Source organism: Arachis duranensis, chromosome 4, assembly GCF_000817695.3.
Source record: "Arachis duranensis cultivar V14167 chromosome 4, aradu.V14167.gnm2.J7QH, whole genome shotgun sequence".
NCBI classification, from domain to species: domain Eukaryota; kingdom Viridiplantae; phylum Streptophyta; class Magnoliopsida; order Fabales; family Fabaceae; genus Arachis; species Arachis duranensis.
The window spans coordinates 99,124,188-99,145,489 of record NC_029775.3 but is presented as its reverse complement, the minus strand read 5'-3'; the positions used below and the strand labels follow the sequence as shown (position 1 = coordinate 99,145,489).

The 21,302-nt window shown below is 35.7% G+C and overlaps 1 protein-coding gene across 1 annotated transcript; it reads left to right on the top strand.

The window, feature by feature from the left end:
• Nucleotides 1-7,792: 7,792 nt before the first annotated feature.
• Nucleotides 7,793-20,575, top strand: LOC107485189 (regulatory-associated protein of TOR 1; the record flags this gene model as incomplete). Its single annotated transcript, XM_016105705.3, is given in 23 exon segments — nucleotides 7,793-8,434; nucleotides 9,666-9,768; nucleotides 10,262-10,344; nucleotides 10,424-10,582; nucleotides 12,487-12,603; nucleotides 12,730-12,887; nucleotides 13,678-13,832; nucleotides 13,935-14,079; nucleotides 14,160-14,238; nucleotides 14,408-14,509; nucleotides 14,984-15,067; nucleotides 15,165-15,275; nucleotides 15,989-16,345; nucleotides 16,448-16,634; nucleotides 16,811-17,383; nucleotides 17,539-17,868; nucleotides 17,976-18,090; nucleotides 18,523-18,647; nucleotides 18,731-18,876; nucleotides 18,971-19,072; nucleotides 19,861-19,946; nucleotides 20,112-20,196; nucleotides 20,330-20,575. Coding segments are annotated over 23 exon segments (3,993 nt in total), but the record flags the coding sequence as incomplete, so codon positions are not given.
• Between the last annotated feature and the right edge of the window lie 727 nt (nucleotides 20,576-21,302).

Here is a 21,302-nt window from a genome sequence, read left to right as displayed (position 1 = left end):
TCTTCAGAAGAAGAAATTCATTCTTATGATGGATAAGATACTTTCTAAACCTATCTTACACTCTATAATCAAAACTATATTTTGTTAACGTGTACTTTTGAATGTACTATCAGAACTGAAATTAGAACAGGAACAATAGAAGAATTTTTAAGACAACATCAGCAAGGGTATGTTGAATTTGGGTGCATATTACCTTTTTTAAGGTGTTTTAGTTGATGATTATTATTCTTCCTTTAATTGATAGAATTTTGATATTCTGGTTTAACTAAATAGTATTATTTACTAAATGATATTTATTCTATACTTAGAATGCCGGAAGTGAGCTTAGCAACCGAGACTGATTCTTTGTTTCAAAGACAAACGGAGCAAAGCAGTGTAAACAAACCTTCGGATTTCATGTAATTTCTTTTTCTTATACCATTTTCTTAATTCTTTTTTTACCATATTCTTCTAATTCTGTATATATTTTTTTAGAACAAAGAGCCCTTTAATGTTTTATTCAAGAAAAAAAGGCAGGAAAAAAACAAAAATTTGCAACTACGTAAGTTCTAAAAAAAGAGCCTTATTTGGGTGTATTTGGTTATTATTTGGGTGCATTGTTATCTTATTTGGGTGTATTTCAGGTTCGGTCGAGAAGAAGAATCGTTGAGTGACCCAGCTCAATAACAGATCATCATTTTTCGACCGTCCTCTCAACCGCTTAATATGTAAGTTTTATAACTAAATTTCAACCTTCTAATCATCTATTTTAAAAGGGCTTTCTTAACATTTTATTTTTGTCTTGTTTAGAGTTCTAATTCAACTATGCATGCTACCTTCATCCCAGACAACATCAGCAACCCCTGTGCTACCATTTGAACCATCTCCCCAACAGAGAGGTGAGCGAAAATATTCGGATGCATTTCGTTATTGTTTGGGTATATTGTTATCTTATTTGGGTATATATCCTGAAAATTGAGCTGTAATGGATTTTTTTTATAATCTGATTTATTTTCTCTAACCCTGCAGCACTCCAGAACCCCAAAAAGTTGATGAAAGGACACCAACAATGCCACCAGCTCCATCTAAAATGTAAGTTCATTACAATAGAAATTGATTTTTGATATCATTCATTTATTCTATTTATTCTTATAGTACGATATATGTCAATACGCAGTGATCCAGCCCCTGAAGCCATTGTTGCTGCACTATTGATGATGGCCCAGACAGCGTCCTATGTATCTAGAGAATTTTCATTGTCATCATTCAGCCTTGGCTTGACTGATTCAAGCCAAGAAGAAACACAAACCCAAGAGGGGATGGGACAACCAGAAGCCCAGGTGGAAAAAAGTCCGGAAACCACAATACTAATAGAAGAATTAGATGTGCTAGTGGAAAAGATTGCAAAAAGTGGAGAAAAGACAACACCAGATTTTCCAGAAGGTAAAAGTCTGCCAATAGAAAAGCAGACCGTAGGCTAGATTTTTAACAAATTTGAAACTCCTGCAAGGAGAAATTTAATGTCGGCCGAAATGAAAGAAAAATGCTACCTCTGGGCCACACGTATCAGGACATACGCGGATGATAGTACTGATGAGTATGATGCACTTTGCACACTGAATGTCCAACAACCGTTGGTGTTGTCAAGAGTCTACTTTGCATCTTTAAAAGCTACTTCACATATTAAAGCTGACGTAAGATTAGAATAAGATTAATGATTATGTTAGGACATGTGACTGTAATATTGATTGATGTAATTAATTTGACTATTTTGTTTTTCTAGATTGTCACTGCCATGTGTCTGATCCTCAACCAACAAAATATTAAAAGATTCCAGGAAGAAATTTACTGTCTCCCACCTAATATTGTGGTAAGGTGTAATGTATTAAAATTTGGGTGCATTTTGTTATCTTTTGGGTGCATTAGGAGATTTCTTTTGGTGTTTCACAAATGCTGCAGAACATGGCCATTGAAAATCATCCAGATGGGGAGTTCTTATAGCTGAAATCCAAGAAACCATTTAATGTCGAAGACTACCCAATGTTTATACTCTTTTTGAACCGGAAAAAATTAGCATCACATCCATATGTAAGTTTTCATTTCTAAAACTTCTTATCACAATTCTTTGGTTATCTATGAATTAAACTAAAACACTGTTCAATGTGGAGATGTTTCAGATTTTTGCAGCTGTTTGCTATTCAGAGCATTGGTGGATGTCAGGATGTGGGTGGCTGATGTAAAAAAGAAAAAATTTTATATACTTGACCTTTATCACAAGACGTGTCCCTCCAAAACCAGAATGAAGCTAAATAAACTTATTGTAAGTTTATTATGTTTTCTGCGTTTTGAAAATTGGGTGCATTTCAATTCAAAGTAAGGTGTATATTGTGATCCTTTGGGTGTATTGATTTATTAGACTTATTCCTTCTTATATTTGGCTTTGTTTTTTGTTTTTTAGGGGTATGTGATTTCAAGAATTAGGGTATATGCCGAGGGGCATCTCTCAAGAGAAAAGATCGTAAAATTGTACATTGACATTTCAGGCCAAAAAAATACCATACAGATCTTTCACTCTGAAAAATTGTGTTTTTAATTGCTGTCCTATTTTAATTTGCTAAATTATTTTTTATTTTTCAGCTATGGTTGTGTTGTTTATGTCATGAAATGGCTTGAAATAATCGAGTCTCAAAACGTTAAAAAGGGGAAGTATGAGTGGGACAATTGGACTTAGGTAATTATATTTAAAACTAAATAACTCTCTATTACTTTTCTAAATTAACAGATTTAATTCAAATAATATTCTTTCAAAGTGTAGGTGAAGGTCGACCACTTCAGAGTTGAATTTGCTTCCCGAATTCTTTTTCATGACATGAATCGTGACAGAGATGCACTGATCAAGGGAAGTGAAAGAATGAGATTGTCGAAGCCATCTGCAGCTTTGTTAAGTCCATATTGTCAAGTAGACTCTTATGATATTGACAGTGACAGTGATTGACTTCAGTTTTATGTAGTATTGAAATAGTTTGAACACTTGTAAATTTTGTGAATATTTAATTCATTTGTATTATAAAATTTGTTTGCATAAATAAACTATCTGTGCTGTATTCAAAAGCTGTAAATTACATGTACATAGAAAATAAAGGAAAACAACACCAAACCAACTAATACCCCCAATTACTTTAATTATGCACCCAAATATAACCCGTATGCACCCTAAACCACTAAACCCTTAAACCCCCCTAAACCCATAAACCCTAAACTCCTAAACCCTAAACCCTAAACCTAAACCCCTAAACCCCTAACAATAAAACCTAAAACTCTGACCCCTAAACCCCTAAAACCTAAACCCTAAACCCTAAACCCCTAAACAGTAAACCCTAAAACCCTAAACCCTAATTATGCACCCAAATATAACTCGTATACACCCAAATATATACCCCAAACCCCTAATTCCATAAACCCTAAACCTGTAAACCCCTAAACCCTAAACCATAAAGCCCTAAACAATAAACCCTAAAACCCTAAACCCAAAACCCTAAATCCTAAACAATAAACCATAAAACCCTAAACCCTAATTATGCACCCAAATATAACTCGTATACACCCAAATATATACCCCAAACCCATAAACCATAAACCCCCTAAATTCCTAAACCCTAAACCCTTAAACCCCTAAACCCCTAAACCCTAAATCTTAAAACCCTAAACCCTAAAAACTAAAAAGAACACTAATTTCTAACATAAACAACAACATCTGAAAAATATAAATTTAAAATGTCAAACACAATAATATTCACAAATGCACCTAAAAAGCTTAGCGTTACACCAATATCCTATAACTATACACCCAAAAACCTATCCGATGCTGCTGGATCACTAAACTGATAATTCATAACATGTCTGTGATATTGGCTGGAATTTGGTTGCACCACTGATGCAGCATAAAAAAGGTTTAACTGGAAATAATAAACTCATATATTAGCAAAACTATTAATAAAATAATTAAACTCAATTACCACCTATTTAAAGAACATCACTTTTATCTCGTTGGGAGCTTTCGTTTTCTTCTTCTTTGAGGTATTTACAATCTGTTTGTCCAATTTTGAACCTAGTCTATTTTTGTGATGTCATCTTGTTCGAACCCTTGGAGGGATTTGAAGCTCGTTAACGGATTCCAAGTTGGCATCTTCATGAGATAATGAACATGTCCCCTTCCTTTTGGCTCTCAGTTGTTCCATCTAAACCATGACGTTATCGTACGCATGGTGCAGAATGGCAGCAAGCTCCTCGAATTCTGATGCAGATTCACATATATCTTGCGCACGAAACACCAATTTGTCAAACATCTTGCTTCTTGGCTCCAACAGTGGCTCGTCGTGGTTGCTCTTGATGTGAGTGTGTCACCTCTTTACCTTCTTGCTCCATCATTTCAATATGTATCTCGGTGACACTTGGGTTACTCTTTTAAAGCTTAACACACTTAGGGCGTGACGGTACAATATCCCTCTTGACTCAAATAATAAGCATTGGCATTTCACTTGGGCTGCTACAGAGTTGTAAGTAACCGCAAACTTGTTGAATATTAAGCTGGAAACTTGTTCTCCAACTTCATATACTGAATAGACTAGAGCGGAATTCATTAATCTTGTGATGCAATTCGCCTTCCCTCTGAATTATGCTTGGACTTCCCTAAACTTTTGGTGAGTGTACACATGTTAAAACTGATCTTCAATGGAGGATTTTGTTGCACACGGTATGACCGTGTGAAAATCTACAACATCTGATTCTCTCTGTTTGCTCCCTGCTTCCGAGGCAATTATCATATTGTTTGACAAATTGGATAAGCGAGTTATTCCAAGTAATGAACTTGTTAAAAAATGAATGCATGCTCTCGCTCCTTTGTGTGCTTTTCATCCCGGTCCAGAAAGTGCTGATCCAGATAAATTGGAACCCATATATGACGGTCTTTATAAAGATCTGCAAAATACACCCAAATCAGACTATAATGCACCCAAAAACATGCAATTTGCACCTCTGCTGCAGATTTTAAACGTCATTACCTGAAAACCACTTGTTGTCCACAAGACCATACTTCAATAGAAAATCATCCAAATTCTTATCAAATGATTCTTTGGTATGAGAGTTCAAAACAACTTGACTCATTTCTTGTTGGATTTCTGTGTGTCCCTTGTATCCATTTAATTTGCTTGGAATCTTCTTCGTGATGTGCCAAATACACCAATGGTGAATTGTTGTAGGCATACAAGCCTCGATAGCCCTTTGCATCGATGCACATTGATCGGTGAGTATCCCTTTTGGAGCATTTCCTCCCATGCAACGAAGCCAACATTGAAATAACCATTTGAATGATTCAATATCTTCGTTTTTCATCAAAGTGCATCCAAGAAATGTTGACTGACCGTGATGATTTACCCTAATAAAAGAACCACAAATCAGATTATACCTGAAACAGATTACCACAAAACAGAATTAAAATCAACAAAATGCACCCAAAAACTGCCAATATACACCTCTGCAGCAGATTCATAAAACAACATAAATTCAGCATCATAAACCAGAACACCATGTTACCTGTTTGTATTGTAGGTGGTTTCAAATGAAATAACATCTCCAAAATACTCACAGGCAGCTCTGCTCCTTGCATCTGCCCAAAAAGTAAGCTTAATGGACTGATCATCCTCGAGTTCGAGCTTGAAAAAGAAATTCTGAGTATTCTCTTTCATTCTTAATAAGTATTTCCCGAATTCTTTTGCATCCTCTTATTTTGAAACATTCCGCACTTCTCTAGTGATGTAATTTCTTACGTCTTTTTCGATAAAATTTAACTCGCGGTGACCCCCGGCTGCTGCAATAAATGATTGAAAAGTTTTGCTAGGTCTGATACTGGCTTCATCGTTATTCTCTATTGTACGACGCATGGACATGCTTAGTTCCCTGTGCTGTTTAAGCATATGTGCTTGATCTGGACAGCAAGGATGTGAATGATGCAACACGACCTTCGAAATGATCCAAATATCAACATCCTTCAATACGTGTATATAAATTCTTGCAAGACAATTTAAACCAGCTGAGAGATTTATCTTCTCGGTCAGAGATATTTTCGATTTTCATTTTCCCTCTCTGCTACATGTAATCAATTAATTCTTAATTTCGTTTCCCTTCTTATTTGTGCGCCGAACTCTTGTAGAAAAACCTGTAACCTTTGAATAATCCTTGTAGAATTTTGCAACATCTTCAAGGGTGTTAAAAGTCATCCCAACCTTGGGGACAAACTGGGCATCAACACCACAAAAGATCTGCAAAAAAAAAAAATACTCAAAATACACTATATTAAAACAGAAACTAAAACAATTCAACTAAAATAGTAAGACAATTCACTTTGCGTTAGATGAAAAGTAATAAATTGTAAATGCCCCCAAACTTTTCTTAAATGCACCCAAACTTTCTTTAAATGTACCCAATTATTACTGATCTATACCCGAATGTCTAATATAAAATGGACAAAATTATTTTAATTCTAATGAGAACAAGTGCATTAGATTCAATTCAAATAAGGAAGAACAAACAGCAAATATCATGGATTATTCAGCTACACAATCAAAAACTACTAATCGGATTCAAATTCAAATTCAATTACTAACTAAAACTAAATCACACCTCAAGAACTTGATTGGATTCAGTTTTAAAATCCACTTCGCTCTGGTTCAACTGAGAATCTGAAATTGAATCATCATTATCTTCAAAAATGATCTTATATCTTGATGTCAAAAAATAATGAATAAACGCAAAATAAAACGAAAAATCTGAAGCACGTAAATGAAGAAGAAGAAGGTAGAGAGAAACGAACGTAAAACACGAAGAAGAAGGCAGAGAGAAACGCTCGAAAGAGATCGAAGAGAGAAGGCAAGAAAACATAGAAGAAATTCGAAAAAGGAAACGAAATCCTTTTAAAAAAGGAAGTTATATATTCGCGCGTTGAGTGATTGAAAAATCTGTTAAGGAGGCGTGTGAAACATACGTGCCATAAGAAGCGCGTTTTAGGTATAAGAAATGTTGAGAACTTGTAAGACTTATATAGTTAAAAGACTTGTATATAGAGATTTTTCGAAAAAGATATCTACCAAATTATCAAAATTAAAATTAAAAATACAGAAATAAAATTAAATAAATAACAAAATACAATAAACATTTACTTAATAAAATAATTTGCCTAATAAGTTAAACCAAACCCTATTCATTAACACTTACTAATAATACATTCTATTACCTAATATATACTATATCTATAGAAGTACCTTAACCATTACTATAATATATGCTTATTTAAGTTAAACATGAAAATAACAATATTAACATAGAAGTTGATTGCTTTAGTAATATGGTATGTCACGTTCAGACGATTGATGTCATCTTCTCGTGAATTTGCGTGCCCCTTAATCTCTGAGTACTTCGATAATATGATTAAAAAAGACTAAAAGTAGGAGAAAAATAGAAAAAATAGATGAAAAATGACTTCAAAAGGCACGGTTACGAGTTCAATATATAAGTGCGCTTCTTACTTAAAATAAGATCATGTATCTCTTATTTACATTATAAACGAGATACCACATTACACACTACATGTGCAAATGTCATACTACTGTGTCGTATCATGTCTTATCTTTTTTATAGTACAAAGCATAAACGAGATAAATAATATAAAATGCAAATCGGTAAAAAAAAACCTACAAATTACATATTTAATATTTTCCTAAATAATAGATTTTTATATTTATTTAAAAAAATCCTTACCATTACCGTTCCCCTAGTCGCGAGACCCAGCAACAAAGAAAAGAGTGCCGCCACTGTTTTATGGTATTGCTTCCCCTAACACAACCCCACAGCACCACCTTCATCATCACCATCCCAACCATCATCATCGTCATCTTAATCATCGTCTTCTTCTTTTTCTTTTTCATATTCTTTTTATTATTTCTATTCAGCTCAAAAACCCTAGGGTTTGTTTGTTCCTTTATTCCCCTCTTCGGATCCCTTCATTTTCACACTGAAACGAAATGAATGATCGCTTCTGAGCTCTCTCGAGATTTGGATGGCATTGGGAGATTCAATGGCCTCTCGCTTTTCCCAATCCCCCGTCCTACTCCTCCCCAACCACCTCGCGGACGATTGCGCCGCCTCCTCTTCATCCGTCGCCGCCGCTGCCGCATACGAAGACACCGATTTCGCTTCTCAGCGTAGGGATTCCGAGTCGGGAACTGTTACTGCCACCACGAGCACCAGTGCCAGCTACGGCGGTAACGCCGCTGCCACTAGCTTGGCGTACTTGCCGCAGACTATCGTCCTCTGCGAGCTCCGGCATGAGGCCTTTGAGGCTGCCGTCCCCGTTGGACCGTCGGAGAGTGGTCTTGTGTCGAAATGGCGGCCCAAAGACAGAGTAAGCTTGCATTTTCTTTAATTTTAAATTTGGAGTTCAGTATGCAGTGGTTGCAAATTGCAATTTGTTGTTGTTCCTTTGATTTGTGTTCTTTTTCCGTTGTTTTCTGCGTTATGCTGTGGTGGATTGGCGATTTAACAATTTGACAATGATAATTTGGATATGAATGAAAGTAGTGTTAATTTAGGGTCACGTGCAATATGTATTAGAAAGTTCGAAGTTTTTTCCTTTCTTAGGCGGATGGTATTTGTATGGATGTAATAGACTTTGTGAATCTATGCGATTTTTGTCAAAGAAGTGTTTGGATCATCTAAGGTGCAAAAAGTGAAGTTCAAAGTGGCATATATAAATAGAGCTCTAGAGCTTTGTACCTTTTTGTTTTTAAAATTTAAATATATGAATGGTTATCAACTTCTTGTTTTATTCTCTAGAGTGTGTGATAGTTTGGTGGATTTCGAATTAAAATGACCTGGGAATGATGATAATACTAAGAACGCAATATGTGTATTGACGAAGCTTCACTAACTAACTCTGAATGAACATCGTAGTGGCACTTCTGGTGTTCCTATTTTACCGAACCTAGATTTGGTAAATCTGTCTGGAATTGCATGATTGAAGCAATTTTTCTCAGCCGAGGCAATGGGAAAATGGTTTCCTTTTATTTCTTTAGGATCATAATTCTTTCTCTGGCAATGAGAAAATGAGAAAATGACTGAATGCCAGTATCTGGATTATTTCTCTGGAGCACAATTCACACACTTTTAATGATAGAATTTCAGGGGGGTTTGTTGTATTGGATAGAATTTGTCATCATGCATCTATATGGTGTAAAGCATATGGTCTCTTCAGAGGACTTGCCCTCTCAGACATGTTGAGAGATTGGAAAGGCACAGTTCACTAATTTGGCTTTCTTTGTTTCCTTTTGGTTCGGAGGAAGTCTTTGCCTCCAATTCTTCGTATCTTCTCTTTCTTATCTTAATGAAATTCTTATATTTTTTAAAATAAGAAAACACAAAAAAGAAAGTAGTAGTCAACATTTCAACAGAAGTTTCTTTTTCTTGGTCTTGTTTTATCCTTGGTTTCTGCACTGATATTTAACTTCTCTCTCCTTGTAATTAGAATAAAGTTTCTTCTAGAGTGTCTCCTTGCTTCTGAATGATGTTGACATGTCATATTTTTATGTTTCAATGTGAGGCATGCTTTTGATTTAAGTCCTAATTTTGTGGTGCAGATGAAGACTGGATGTGTAGCTCTAGTATTATGTTTAAACATTAGTGTTGATCCACCAGATGTAATAAAGATATCTCCGTGTGCCAGAATGGAGTGCTGGATAGGTCTCTGTCTTGTTACCTCCTCTTTGATCCCATTTGCTACAAAAAATTGTCTTCCAGGGTTTGCAAACTTTTGTGCTCTAAATAACTTCCTGCTTTTGATATTTTTGGCTTTTTTTATTTTTATTTTTGTAATTTTATTTTCAGTTGACGTTGGGAAGTAGCTGTTAGTCCCTTCAAAGTAATGTTATACACTTATGTTATGTCCTGAAATGTTACTTATTTCTTAAAGTTCAAAATTTCTAATTGCTGATACGTCCAAATTCCAAACCAATGTAAATGCAGTTTGGGTGATAAAGCAGATTCTTATTTACTCTGCACTTATTTCCTATGGATTGACTCTATAATTCATATTTGTAACTATTTTATTCAACTTCTGGTATCACACTTTCTGATTCCCAGCATAAAAATTGAGTTAGTTGCAGCTCTCTTAACGTGACAGATAAATTTCTTAAGCTGGACATTTTCTGAATGTTTACCTTTCTGATTTCAACAGATCCTTTTTCTATGGCACCGCAAAAGGCATTGGAGTCAATTGGAAAAAATTTGAGCAGCCAATATGAAAGATGGCAACCAAAGGTTGAATATCTTAATCTTGTCATCCTCACACTATCTCTTTGGATTTGATTTTTAGTTAACCTTGTGGACATGCTAACAGGCTCGCTACAAGTATCAACTTGATCCTACAGTGGATGAGGTGAAGAAGCTTTGCACTTCATGTCGTAGATATGCAAAGTCAGAAAGAGTTTTATTTCATTATAATGGGCATGGTGTGCCAAAGCCAACTGCTAACGGTGAAATTTGGGTCTTCAATAAGGTGATCTCCCATTTAGTTCTTAAAGTCAGCTATTCATGTGATAAATCAAATATAATTGGTTTATATATAGAAATAATCTACGATAAGGTATTAGGTTACATTTGATCTATGTAGCCAACACCACATGGTAGGACAAGGCTTAGTTGTTGGTATTATTATTGTGGGCTTTAGATAGAAGAGAAAGAAGAGGAAGAAGAGAGAATAGAAAGGATGTGACTAATATGAATTGTATTAATATGATATTACATGGTTTTGTTATAATAGGCAAGATGCTAATCCTAATCAAATAAGGAATTAATCATGAAATAAAGGTAAATATGAAAATCTATTTTATGAGATCATCGCTAATATTCTTTGATAATTTCTAGCACTCCTCAAACTAAAGTTCATTAAGCTTTAAGATTGTTACAATTTGACCCTTAATGATATAAAATACGATGGAGAATAGGCTAGAGTTGTTGAAGATGAAATGAGGCTAGTTGGGACTGCCAAAAGACAATATGTTGATGAGAGATTGCTGGAGTGATGACATGAAAACTTTAAGGACCAATAGGACTAACAATATAGTTAGCCGAAAACAATCAAGAGGCTTAATCATCAAACATCTTTGGAAGTGCAGAACTAGTCACAAACAAATAAAGAACCACTGGTCTTTGAAAACAGGGTTGACAATGGTAACATGAAAACCAATCATTGGAGCAGCATCCAGATTGAAGATACATCTAGGAGACCGAGGCTCGTTCAACGATGCAAGCGTTGTTCTAAGATTATGCAGGATGTGCTGCCATGGTTGGCCGAAGCAGCGCAGTTGGAGAACATGACGGAATGCTTGTAACACTGTGTAATGTGTAGAGACCAAACAAAAGATATGATTTTCCTGGAAAAGGGTCGTGCAAGAGGTGGTTTTGTTGGTGAGATTGGTCGTTGGAAACAATGTCGTAGAAGTTAGCCAATGATTGTGAAAGTGGCTGATGGAGAAAAGTTGGTAGTGAATAGTAGTTCTTTATAATAGAAGGAATAACAATACTCCATATATTGGTAAAGAAAAGTAATGTCGCATGTCCTAGAGGATGGTATTGGTATACTGCCTTGATGCCATATTTGATCATGCTATGTTTAAGGTGAAACTTGCCTTGTCTTAGAAAGCCTATTATAGCCATAGCTCTCGGCAGGATGTATTCAAGCCCATGACTAGACATTTAGAGCATGAATTTTGTAGGACTAGATATCTATAGATGACTCATTAACAACCTTAGGATAGGATTTTATACCATATTAACAGTGTGGATATTAGATAGGAGATAGAAGAGTGAAGATATGGTTTTTTCTTGGTGTGTTATATCCTAGAAGAGGTAAGACATTGTTCCTATCTATAGTAATATGGGAACCCTAATCCTAATCAAATGAGGAAATAATCATAAAATAAAGGTAAATATGAATATCAAATCATAACTGATACTGTTGATATCTACAGATATTATATTTTGTTTGTTTCTAACAAATTTCAATCTCTGTACTAGTTATGCATCTTAGTTTCCTTAGATAATTTGATAAAAAGAACATAACTGTGAGGGGTAGGAAGAGATGTAAGTACTATTGGTGGCAATAATTATCAGCGAGACCAATTTTACTCTGATAATTGGCCCAAACAGGATCTAAATTTTTATTTATCAGAGAATATTGATTAGCTTAACTCCCTGACTGCTATACTATAGGTTTAAAATAGTTAAATTGGTCCCAACAGGATCTAAATTATTATTTGTCAGAGAATATTGATTAGCTTAATTCCCTGACTGCTATATGTAGGTTCAAAATTGTTAAAAAGCCTTTAATATACTATTGAATCATAGTAATGAAAGAACTTCATGACATTCTTATTCTCATTGTTAATAAAAATATTGCAGAGTTATACACAGTATATCCCTTTACCCATCAGTGACCTTGATTCCTGGCTGAAGACCCCATCAATTTATGTTTTTGATTGCTCTGCTGCTGGGTTGATAGTTAATTCCTTCATTGAGGTATTTACATTGCACTTAAAATGATGTTTAATTATGGTATAAAGAAAGTTGCCAATATAAGGAAAATATATGACATTTTGTAATCTGGACTGCTAAATTGTGGATGCTGGACTTCTTGTTTGTTAGCTACATGAATGGAGTGCTTCTAATTCCTCTGGGTCCACAAGGGATTGCATTCTGCTTGCAGCATGTGAATCGCATGAGACTTTGCCTCAAAGTGCAGAGTTCCCAGCTGATGTGTTTACATCTTGCCTTACAACACCTATAAAGATGGCATTACGATGGTGAAGCTTCTCTCATTAATTCCTGCTTAGTTTTTCATCTTTAAATTGTTTGATATTTAAGATATAGTGTATAGTGTATAATATATATGTAAACACATTATGCATGGGCTTTTAAATAATACATTGGTTTGCCTAATTTTTCTAGTTTGTACACCTCCCATATTGATCCCTCCTTCATTCCCAGCTAATGTGTTTACATCTTGCCTTACAACACCTATAAAGATGGCATTACGATGGTGAAGCTTCTCTCATTAATTCCTGCTTAGTTTTTCATCTTTAAATTGTTTGATATTTAAGATATAGTGTATAGTGTATAATATATATGTAAACACATTATGCATGGGCTTTTAAATAATACATTGGTTTGCCTAATCTTTCTAGTTTGTATACCTCCCATATTGATCCCTCCTTCATTCCCTTACTAACCTACCCTGTGCATTTTTATAGTGGCTTTATGGATGTTTCATGGTTGCACAATCATTATTGTCATTTTCTTTAATTAAAAAAGAATACATTGTTATTATTAACTTTTTAAAAAACATGATTGATTACTTGATGGTATTTTTGCGGTTGAACTGATTACCTGATCCGGACTACATGTTTACGGCAGCCATGGTGTTAGAAAGTGACCATTGTGATAAATATGGTTTCCTTATTCCCGGTTGATTTTATGTTTGATTCTGCTTCCTTATAGTAAAAGTCTTTATTTCGTGTTATTCTGAGCAGTGATAAGTGTATATTTCTTAGTAAACTGGCCTTTAGTAATTTCTGTGATGTACCTTGTTTCCAGGTTTTGCACACGTTCATTACTTCGTGGGTCACTTGATTATTCACTTATAGATCAGATCCCTGGCCGTCCCAATGATCGAAAGACACTTTTAGGTGAATTGAACTGGATCTTTACGGCAGTAACTGACACAATTGCCTGGAATGTTCTTTCTCATGGTAGGTTACTGGACTTAAAATTGCTGAGCTGTATCTTTTTGATTCGTTTAGCAAGCAATTTTATTTGGTATCAATTAACTGATGTTTGATTTTATGCTACAGATCTTTTTCAAAGACTGTTCAGACAGGATTTGCTTGTTGCAAGTCTCTTTCGAAATTTTCTACTTGCTGAGAGAATTATGCGATCTGCAAATTGTTCTCCTGTGTCTCACCCAAATTTGCCCCCAACCCATCAACATCATATGTGGTATTGTTGGTGATTATTATTATGATTTTAAAATAGGTGGTAACATCTATCATCAATTGGTTTGTTTTCCTACACTGCAGGGATGCATGGGACATGGCCGCTGAGCTCTGCCTCTCGCAACTTCCCTCGTTAGTTGGCAATCCTAATGCCGAATTCCAGGTATGCAGGTGTTTTCTAATATGGCTAATACGAAGTTTCTTTAAGAAATTGATTATAATAAAGGAATTGGTTCTGGTATTGTTTGAAAATCCTTGTTAATAATACACTGATACTAAAGATTATGTATAAGAGGAACTTACCTGTGAAGCGGGTTGTTGTACTTCTTCAGCCCAGCACATTTTTCAGTGAACAGTTGACAGCATTTGAGGTATGGCTTGACCATGGTTCTGAACATAAGAAACCACCAGAGCAGTTGCCTATAGTTCTTCAGGTGTGTCACATGTCTTGATTTTTGTTACAATTGGAACCATCAGATTGGTTCCTGATACTTTTGTTATGTAGGTTGCATGATTTTTGCAAATCAGCTGTCAGGCCCTGTTCCTTAAGTGGGTTGTGGTGGGTAAGATAGAAAGAGATTATAATTGACTGAAATTATTTAATTTGGTTGACCATCATTATATTCTGATGGAAATTTGGCAAACATATGTACTTGTGAGAATCTAGTTCTTTAGCAAAATTTCCTTACTGATTAAGTGCCTCATCATCATGTTTAAATCCTAGGTTAAACATTAAGCTACTTACTGGTAATTCCAGTGCAAACAACATATGATAATTCTAGGTTTTGATTCAGCCATTGGAAATTCGATGTCAATTGTCAAATATATGTGGATAGAACTTAAGTGCTCTTTGTTGATAGTGTTCAGTGGTCATTCTTTGTCTTTAAGTAGCTATGTTCTGATTTCAGGTTTTACTTAGTCAAAGCCATCGATTTCGTGCTTTAGTACTCCTTGGAAGGTTCCTTGATATGGGGCCATGGGCTGTAGATCTGGTAATGTTTTTCTCAATTCATCAGCTCTTATTGCAGTTGTTCCTATTTCTAAAACAAAAATCATATTCTGACATGATATTAATTTTGTTATATGAAGGCATTGTCTGTTGGAATATTTCCTTATGTTTTAAAGCTGTTACAAACAACAACACCAGAACTACGTCAGATTCTCGTATTCATATGGACAAAGATTCTGGCACTTGACAAGGTACTTTTGGAGGAGATGGTTGTCATCTTCAAGTGAATGCCATTCTTTTAAAATTATTTTTATCATAAAAATATGCACTTGCTCTGTTATGCATGAGTTCGTAGGCGAGTTTCGCTTAGTATGTCACTTCTGTTGAAATTTGGGGCTTTTGACATTTGACCACTTGTACTGTAGTTATTGTGGTATATAAACAATGTTATTTTTATGTACTTATTGCCTTATATATGGCTCTAGACAAAAGTAGAAGATAATGAAAAGAGCAAACAGAGATATGGGAACTATATAGCCTATATTATTTAGTTGTACTATTATTCAATACACTATCGAAAGATCCCTATGTAGGAGAAACCTATTATTCCTATAATTCTCGTTGGGTTCTCGGGTTCCATGGGGGAAAGGGAAAGAAAAAAGAATTTTGGGACAAAAAAAAGGGGGGGTGTTTAGGATGGGAAACTTAATGTTCTGAGGTTATTTAGAAATTCCAATCTTGTTAATATTACAAATCTTCTTGTACATAAACAATTCTTAAATATTCAAAAATACCTTATTTTGACCAAAACGAAAAAAGTACCTGGTAATTGTTAACATTACAAATCTATCTGTTTTGTTCTGAAATTCTAGTATGTCTCTTGTTTTCAACCTCAATTTGCTGTTAGAGCTCTAGTTGTCGCATGTCTATAATTTAGGGATAATGATCTATTGTTGGGTTGCAGTCATGCCAGGTTGATTTAGTAAAGGATGGAGGTCATAACTATTTTATTAAGTTTCTTGATAGCATTGAGGCATATCCAGAGCAACGTGCGATGGCTGCTTTTGTTTTGGCTGTTATTGTGGACGGTCATCGACGAGGTCAAGAAGCTTGTATTGAAGCTGGCTTGATCCATGTCTGCTTAGAGCATCTTCAGAGTACTTCATCTCCCAATGATTCACAAACTGAACCCCTTCTCCTTCAGTGGCTTTGCCTGTGTTTGGGGAAACTGTGGGAAGACTTTACGGAGGCACAGACCATGGGTTTGCTGCATGGTGCTACTATTGTATTTGCTCCTCTACTGTCTGAACCCCAGCCAGAGGTCTACTACCGTAACTGTTAGCTCTGTTTCTATTTATGGGATGACTATATCTTTGTATATTTTAATTAAATAACCAAGTCATGGTTTTCTCTTGTTCCTCAGGTTAGGGCATCTGCTGTTTTTGCACTTGGCACCCTTCTCAATGTGGGATTTGATTCATGTAGGGGTGTTGTAGGAGATGGAGAATGTGATGATGATGACAAATTTAGGGCTGAAGTTAGTATAGTGAAGAGTCTGTTGAGTGTTGCATCAGATGGGAGTCCATTGGTGAGGGCAGAGGTAGCTGCGGGTAGGTGAATAAACATCTGAATTCACGTTGATATTTCAAACAAAATCCTGGAATTTCATCTCCCCCAACCCCAAACACGCACACAAAAAAGGGGGAAAAAATAAAAGAAATCAATATATATAGTTGGGTCAGTCAAGATATCTAACTTTTTGTTTTTTTGCTCTCTCAACTGTCAGCATTAGCTCGCTTCGCATTTGGCCATAACAAGCACCTGAAATCTATTGCTGCTGCATACTGGAAACCACAGACTAATTCTTTCCTGAATTCGATACCTTCATTGGCCAACATAAAAGATTCAATTGGTGGATATCCTACCCAGAACCAACATATGCCTCGTGGAAGTATTGTTTCATCTCAAATTGGTCCTTTGAGGGTTGGAAATGATAATTCTTCGGTGGTTCGAGATGGGCGTGGCTCTTCTAGCAGTCCTCTCGCTGGTTCTGGAATAATGCATGGGTCCCCATTGTCTGATGATTCATCTCATCATTCTGATTCAGGAATACTGAATGATGGTTTTAGCAATGGAGTTGTTAACCATGGTAGCCAAAAACCCTTGGACAATGCATTGTATTCACAATGTGTTCATGCTATGTGTACCTTAGCAAAAGATCCATCTCCGCGGATTGCAAACCTTGGTCGACGGGTACTTTCCATAATAGGTATTGAACAAGTGGTAGCAAAGCCATTTAAGTCTACTGGTGAAGCTACAGGATTGGCTCGTTCCTCTTCTTGGTTTGATATGAATGGAGGTAATCTTCCTTTCTGTTTAATTTGATTATTAATGTTAATCATGTAGGTTAATTGTAAAAGCAGTTCAGTAATGTTCACCAATTTGAATTTTGTGATAATTCCCACTAAAGTATGTTTCGACTTGTTTGTTTATTATTGAATGCATCTGTGGCAGGTCACTCCCCTCTAACCTTCAGAACTCCTCCAGTTAGTCCACCTCGTCTAAATTACTTATCAGGAATCCGTAGAGTATGTTCATTGGAATTTAGGCCCCATCTGATGAATTCTCCAGACTCAGGTTTAGCTGATCCTCTTTTGGGTTCTGGTGGGGCTACTGGTACATCGGATCGCAGCTTTCTTCCACAGTCAATTATATATAATTGGAGTTGTGGGCACTTCTCCAAACCGCTGTTAATGGCTGGAGATGACAGTGAAGCCATAATAGCTGGAAGAGAAGAGAGAGAAAAATTTGCATTGGAGCACATCACAAAATGCCAGCACTCTGGTTTGTTCTCTTTCTTCCGATTATTTATTTCTTTTATTATGATTTTCTTTTGGTACACGTTCTTCATATATTCTGGTTAAGAACTTTGTGCCATTTTATGTTGTCAGCTGTTAGCAGGCTAACAAATCCAATAGCTAAATGGGACACAAGAGGCACACAAACGGTGTTGATGCAACCTTTTTCTCCTGTTGTGATAGCTGCTGATGAGAATGAACGAATTAGGTATGCAGAGTGTATTAGTACCGTTATTAGTTATATGGAGAGTAATAAGAGTATTAAGAAGCTGGGGATGACTTTAGATGGGCAAGATGGATTTTTCTGCATAGGAAATGTTGGGAGTTAGGTTAATTGATTTACAGAACTAAGGATTGTAGCAGTAGGGAGTTGGTAAGAGTAAATATTTCCAGATGTCTGTTTAGCTTTATGGCGAGTAGACCACATAAAGACCAACTGACGTTTATAAATAGAGACTTGGGCAACTAAACAATAAAAAGTGTTGACATTATTTTACAGGCATTAAGAGTGTTTTAGTTTGTTTGTCAGCACTCAGGACAATATTTATGTGGTTTTCATGATTTTTTTGTTAGTCATCATATTATGAAAATTTGAATTTTATTTTCGACTTTCTTTTCTTGTTTTTGGTTTATTTCACAGAATATGGAACCATGAAGAGGCAACACTACTAAACAGTTTCGACAACCATGACTTTCCAGACAAGGGAATCTCTAAGCTCTGCCTAATGAATGAGCTGGATGATAGCTTACTTCTTGCTGCTTCATGTAATTTTCTCTACAGTTTGCCACGATACCTTCTTTCTCAAATTATTGGCAGAATATTAAATTTTAGGTAAATATCATGACAGCTGATGGAAACATTCGGATCTGGAAGGATTATACTCTGAAAGGGAAACAGAAACTTGTAACTGCATTCTCTTCAATTCATGGTCATAAACCTGGTGTCAGGAGTGTCAATGCAGTTGTTGATTGGCAACAACAGAGTGGTTATCTGGTATATTCTTTGATCATCACTGTCCTGAAATAATACTTCCAAGTTGTTTTATCTTGTGATGTCAGTTATATTCATTGATGTACATTTTTACCAGTATGCATCGGGTGAGATATCATCTATTATGGCCTGGGATCTTGATAAAGAACAGCTTGTTCATCCTATACCTTCATCATCGGATTGCAGTATCTCAGCATTGGTAAGCCTCATTCAGTGCATAGTCTAGTTTGCCTTGGTAACTATTTAGTTGTCAAGTTAATTTTGACATGCCAACTAAGCCGATGGATTATCCTGTTAAGGAATTACCAAGTGTTATTCTGGGGTAAAATTTTCTATTATGTTGGGAATGGCAATTATATGTTTTGAACTCTGCTCATTATTTATTTATTTTTTTTCCTGGTAACAACGATCCAATATATGTACTGCTGTTATTCCAAAAAATATTAAGCTTTTTTTTTTAAAAAACTAGGCCTTATTCAAATTACCTTTATGCAGTTGACCTCATGTTTACTGTCTCTATAGTTGAATTCTCCCTCCCAATCTCTGATGTCATACTTTTGTCTTTGCATGCATGTCTAACTGGCTATTATGGGTGACAGTTACGAACTGATTGTCTCAGGGTGATCATTTTTTCATTAAACATTTCTGACTTTTGGGAGTGGATTTCATGGTATGTTTAATGATGATGGTCTATGAAAAACTAATAACCTTGGAATTTTTGTTGTATGCTCTCACAGTTTATTAATTATTATATATTTTTCATTCTCTAGCTGTTTATGGTTTTAGAGGTGGCTTAGAAAGATCTGAGTTGAATGCTTATATATAAATTGCTCGGTTGGCTCTGCGCCTGGTTCTTTGAACTTTTTGATGGGGTTTGCCTTCCCGATTGTATTTGTTTTATCCATTCTATTGATAGAGATGATGTAGATATGAGCTCCTTAAAAATGATTTTCTCCCCTGATATATGTATTATTACTTATATTTCAGGCTGCATCTCAAGTTCATGGGGGACAGTTGGCGGCTGGTTTTGTAGATGGTTCTGTTAGACTTTATGACATCAGGACACCTGAAATGTATGCATCTCCGGTGAATTTCTCCCAAGTTTTGATCTGCTTAGTTGATGAAATTGAATTGAGCAACATTGTCGTTTATCAGCTATATAATCACTGCAATCTTGCATAAATCTGACTATGGTTACTGTTTTTCTAACTATGGCTACTGACAATGTTGCTTCTTAGGCTTATCTGTGGATTACGGCCACATACACAGAGAGTAGAAAAGGTGGTGGGGATTGGCTTTCAACCTGGACTAGACCCAGGAAAGGTAAGATGATCTTTACTAAATTTTGCTTTCTTTTTCATATAATGTTGTCCGTCTTGGTAGGAATTCAATAACAATCTATGGATTTGATATGAAAAGGATGATGAAATTATGTTGTATTTGTGTTCCTCTTTAGATTGTTAGTGCTTCTCAGGCTGGAGATATTCAATTCCTTGATATAAGAAATCATAGTAGCGCCTATCTTACCATTGAAGCTCACCGGGGCTCACTCACAGCTTTAGCTGTACATAGACACGCTCCAATCATTGCCAGTGGCTCAGCCAAGCAACTTATTAAAGTTTTCAGCCTTGAAGGAGATCAACTAGGCACTATTCGATACTATCCTACCCTTATGGCTCAGAAAATTGGGTCTGTCAGCTGCCGGTTGTCTCCAGCTCAGAAGAGTGCATGATACATGTCTAAGGAAAGCCATGCTTATTTCTTGCTGTTGGATGATCATGCAATGCCTCAGCCAATGAGACAGTTTGGTTGTTGGGTAATTAAATCCTGTTACTACGCTTCATTGCCGCTGTGAATAAATCTGAAACATACTGGTAAGGTGCATTTCTGCTGAATTGCTGATAGTGTATGCAACTCATTCATTAGCCTCCATGTTAGAAGGGCTGCACCTGACTGGGAGTAATCATGCGTATTCATTGGAGGCTTTGTCAAATAATGTGATCTTCGTAAATGTGTGTAAATAATTTTCTTTATTATTATTTTCCATTCCTATGTTGTGTGTTATATCCCAATCCCCCTTTAATTTGTAAATTTGTTAGCAGAATATGTAATTTAGTTTGCTGACAGATGTGGGTGGTGTGACTGCTGAGAACTGAGGCATATTCACTCAAATATAATCTTTGAATTGGGGGAAACCTTGTAGCCATGGTGTAATTTTATTTAAGTTTGAGCCAGTGTGCTGTTTTAGTACGAGACTAAAATTTCAGAATTTTTTATCTCCTGTGTTGGAATCCTCTAGTGCCCAAAATCTCACTGTTTACACTGCGTAAAGAATCGACACACTATTCTAATTTTCATCTGGTAACGGAATGACTATAAGTAAACTAATAGTGAGTCATTACACATAATAGATTATAGATTTTTGTTAT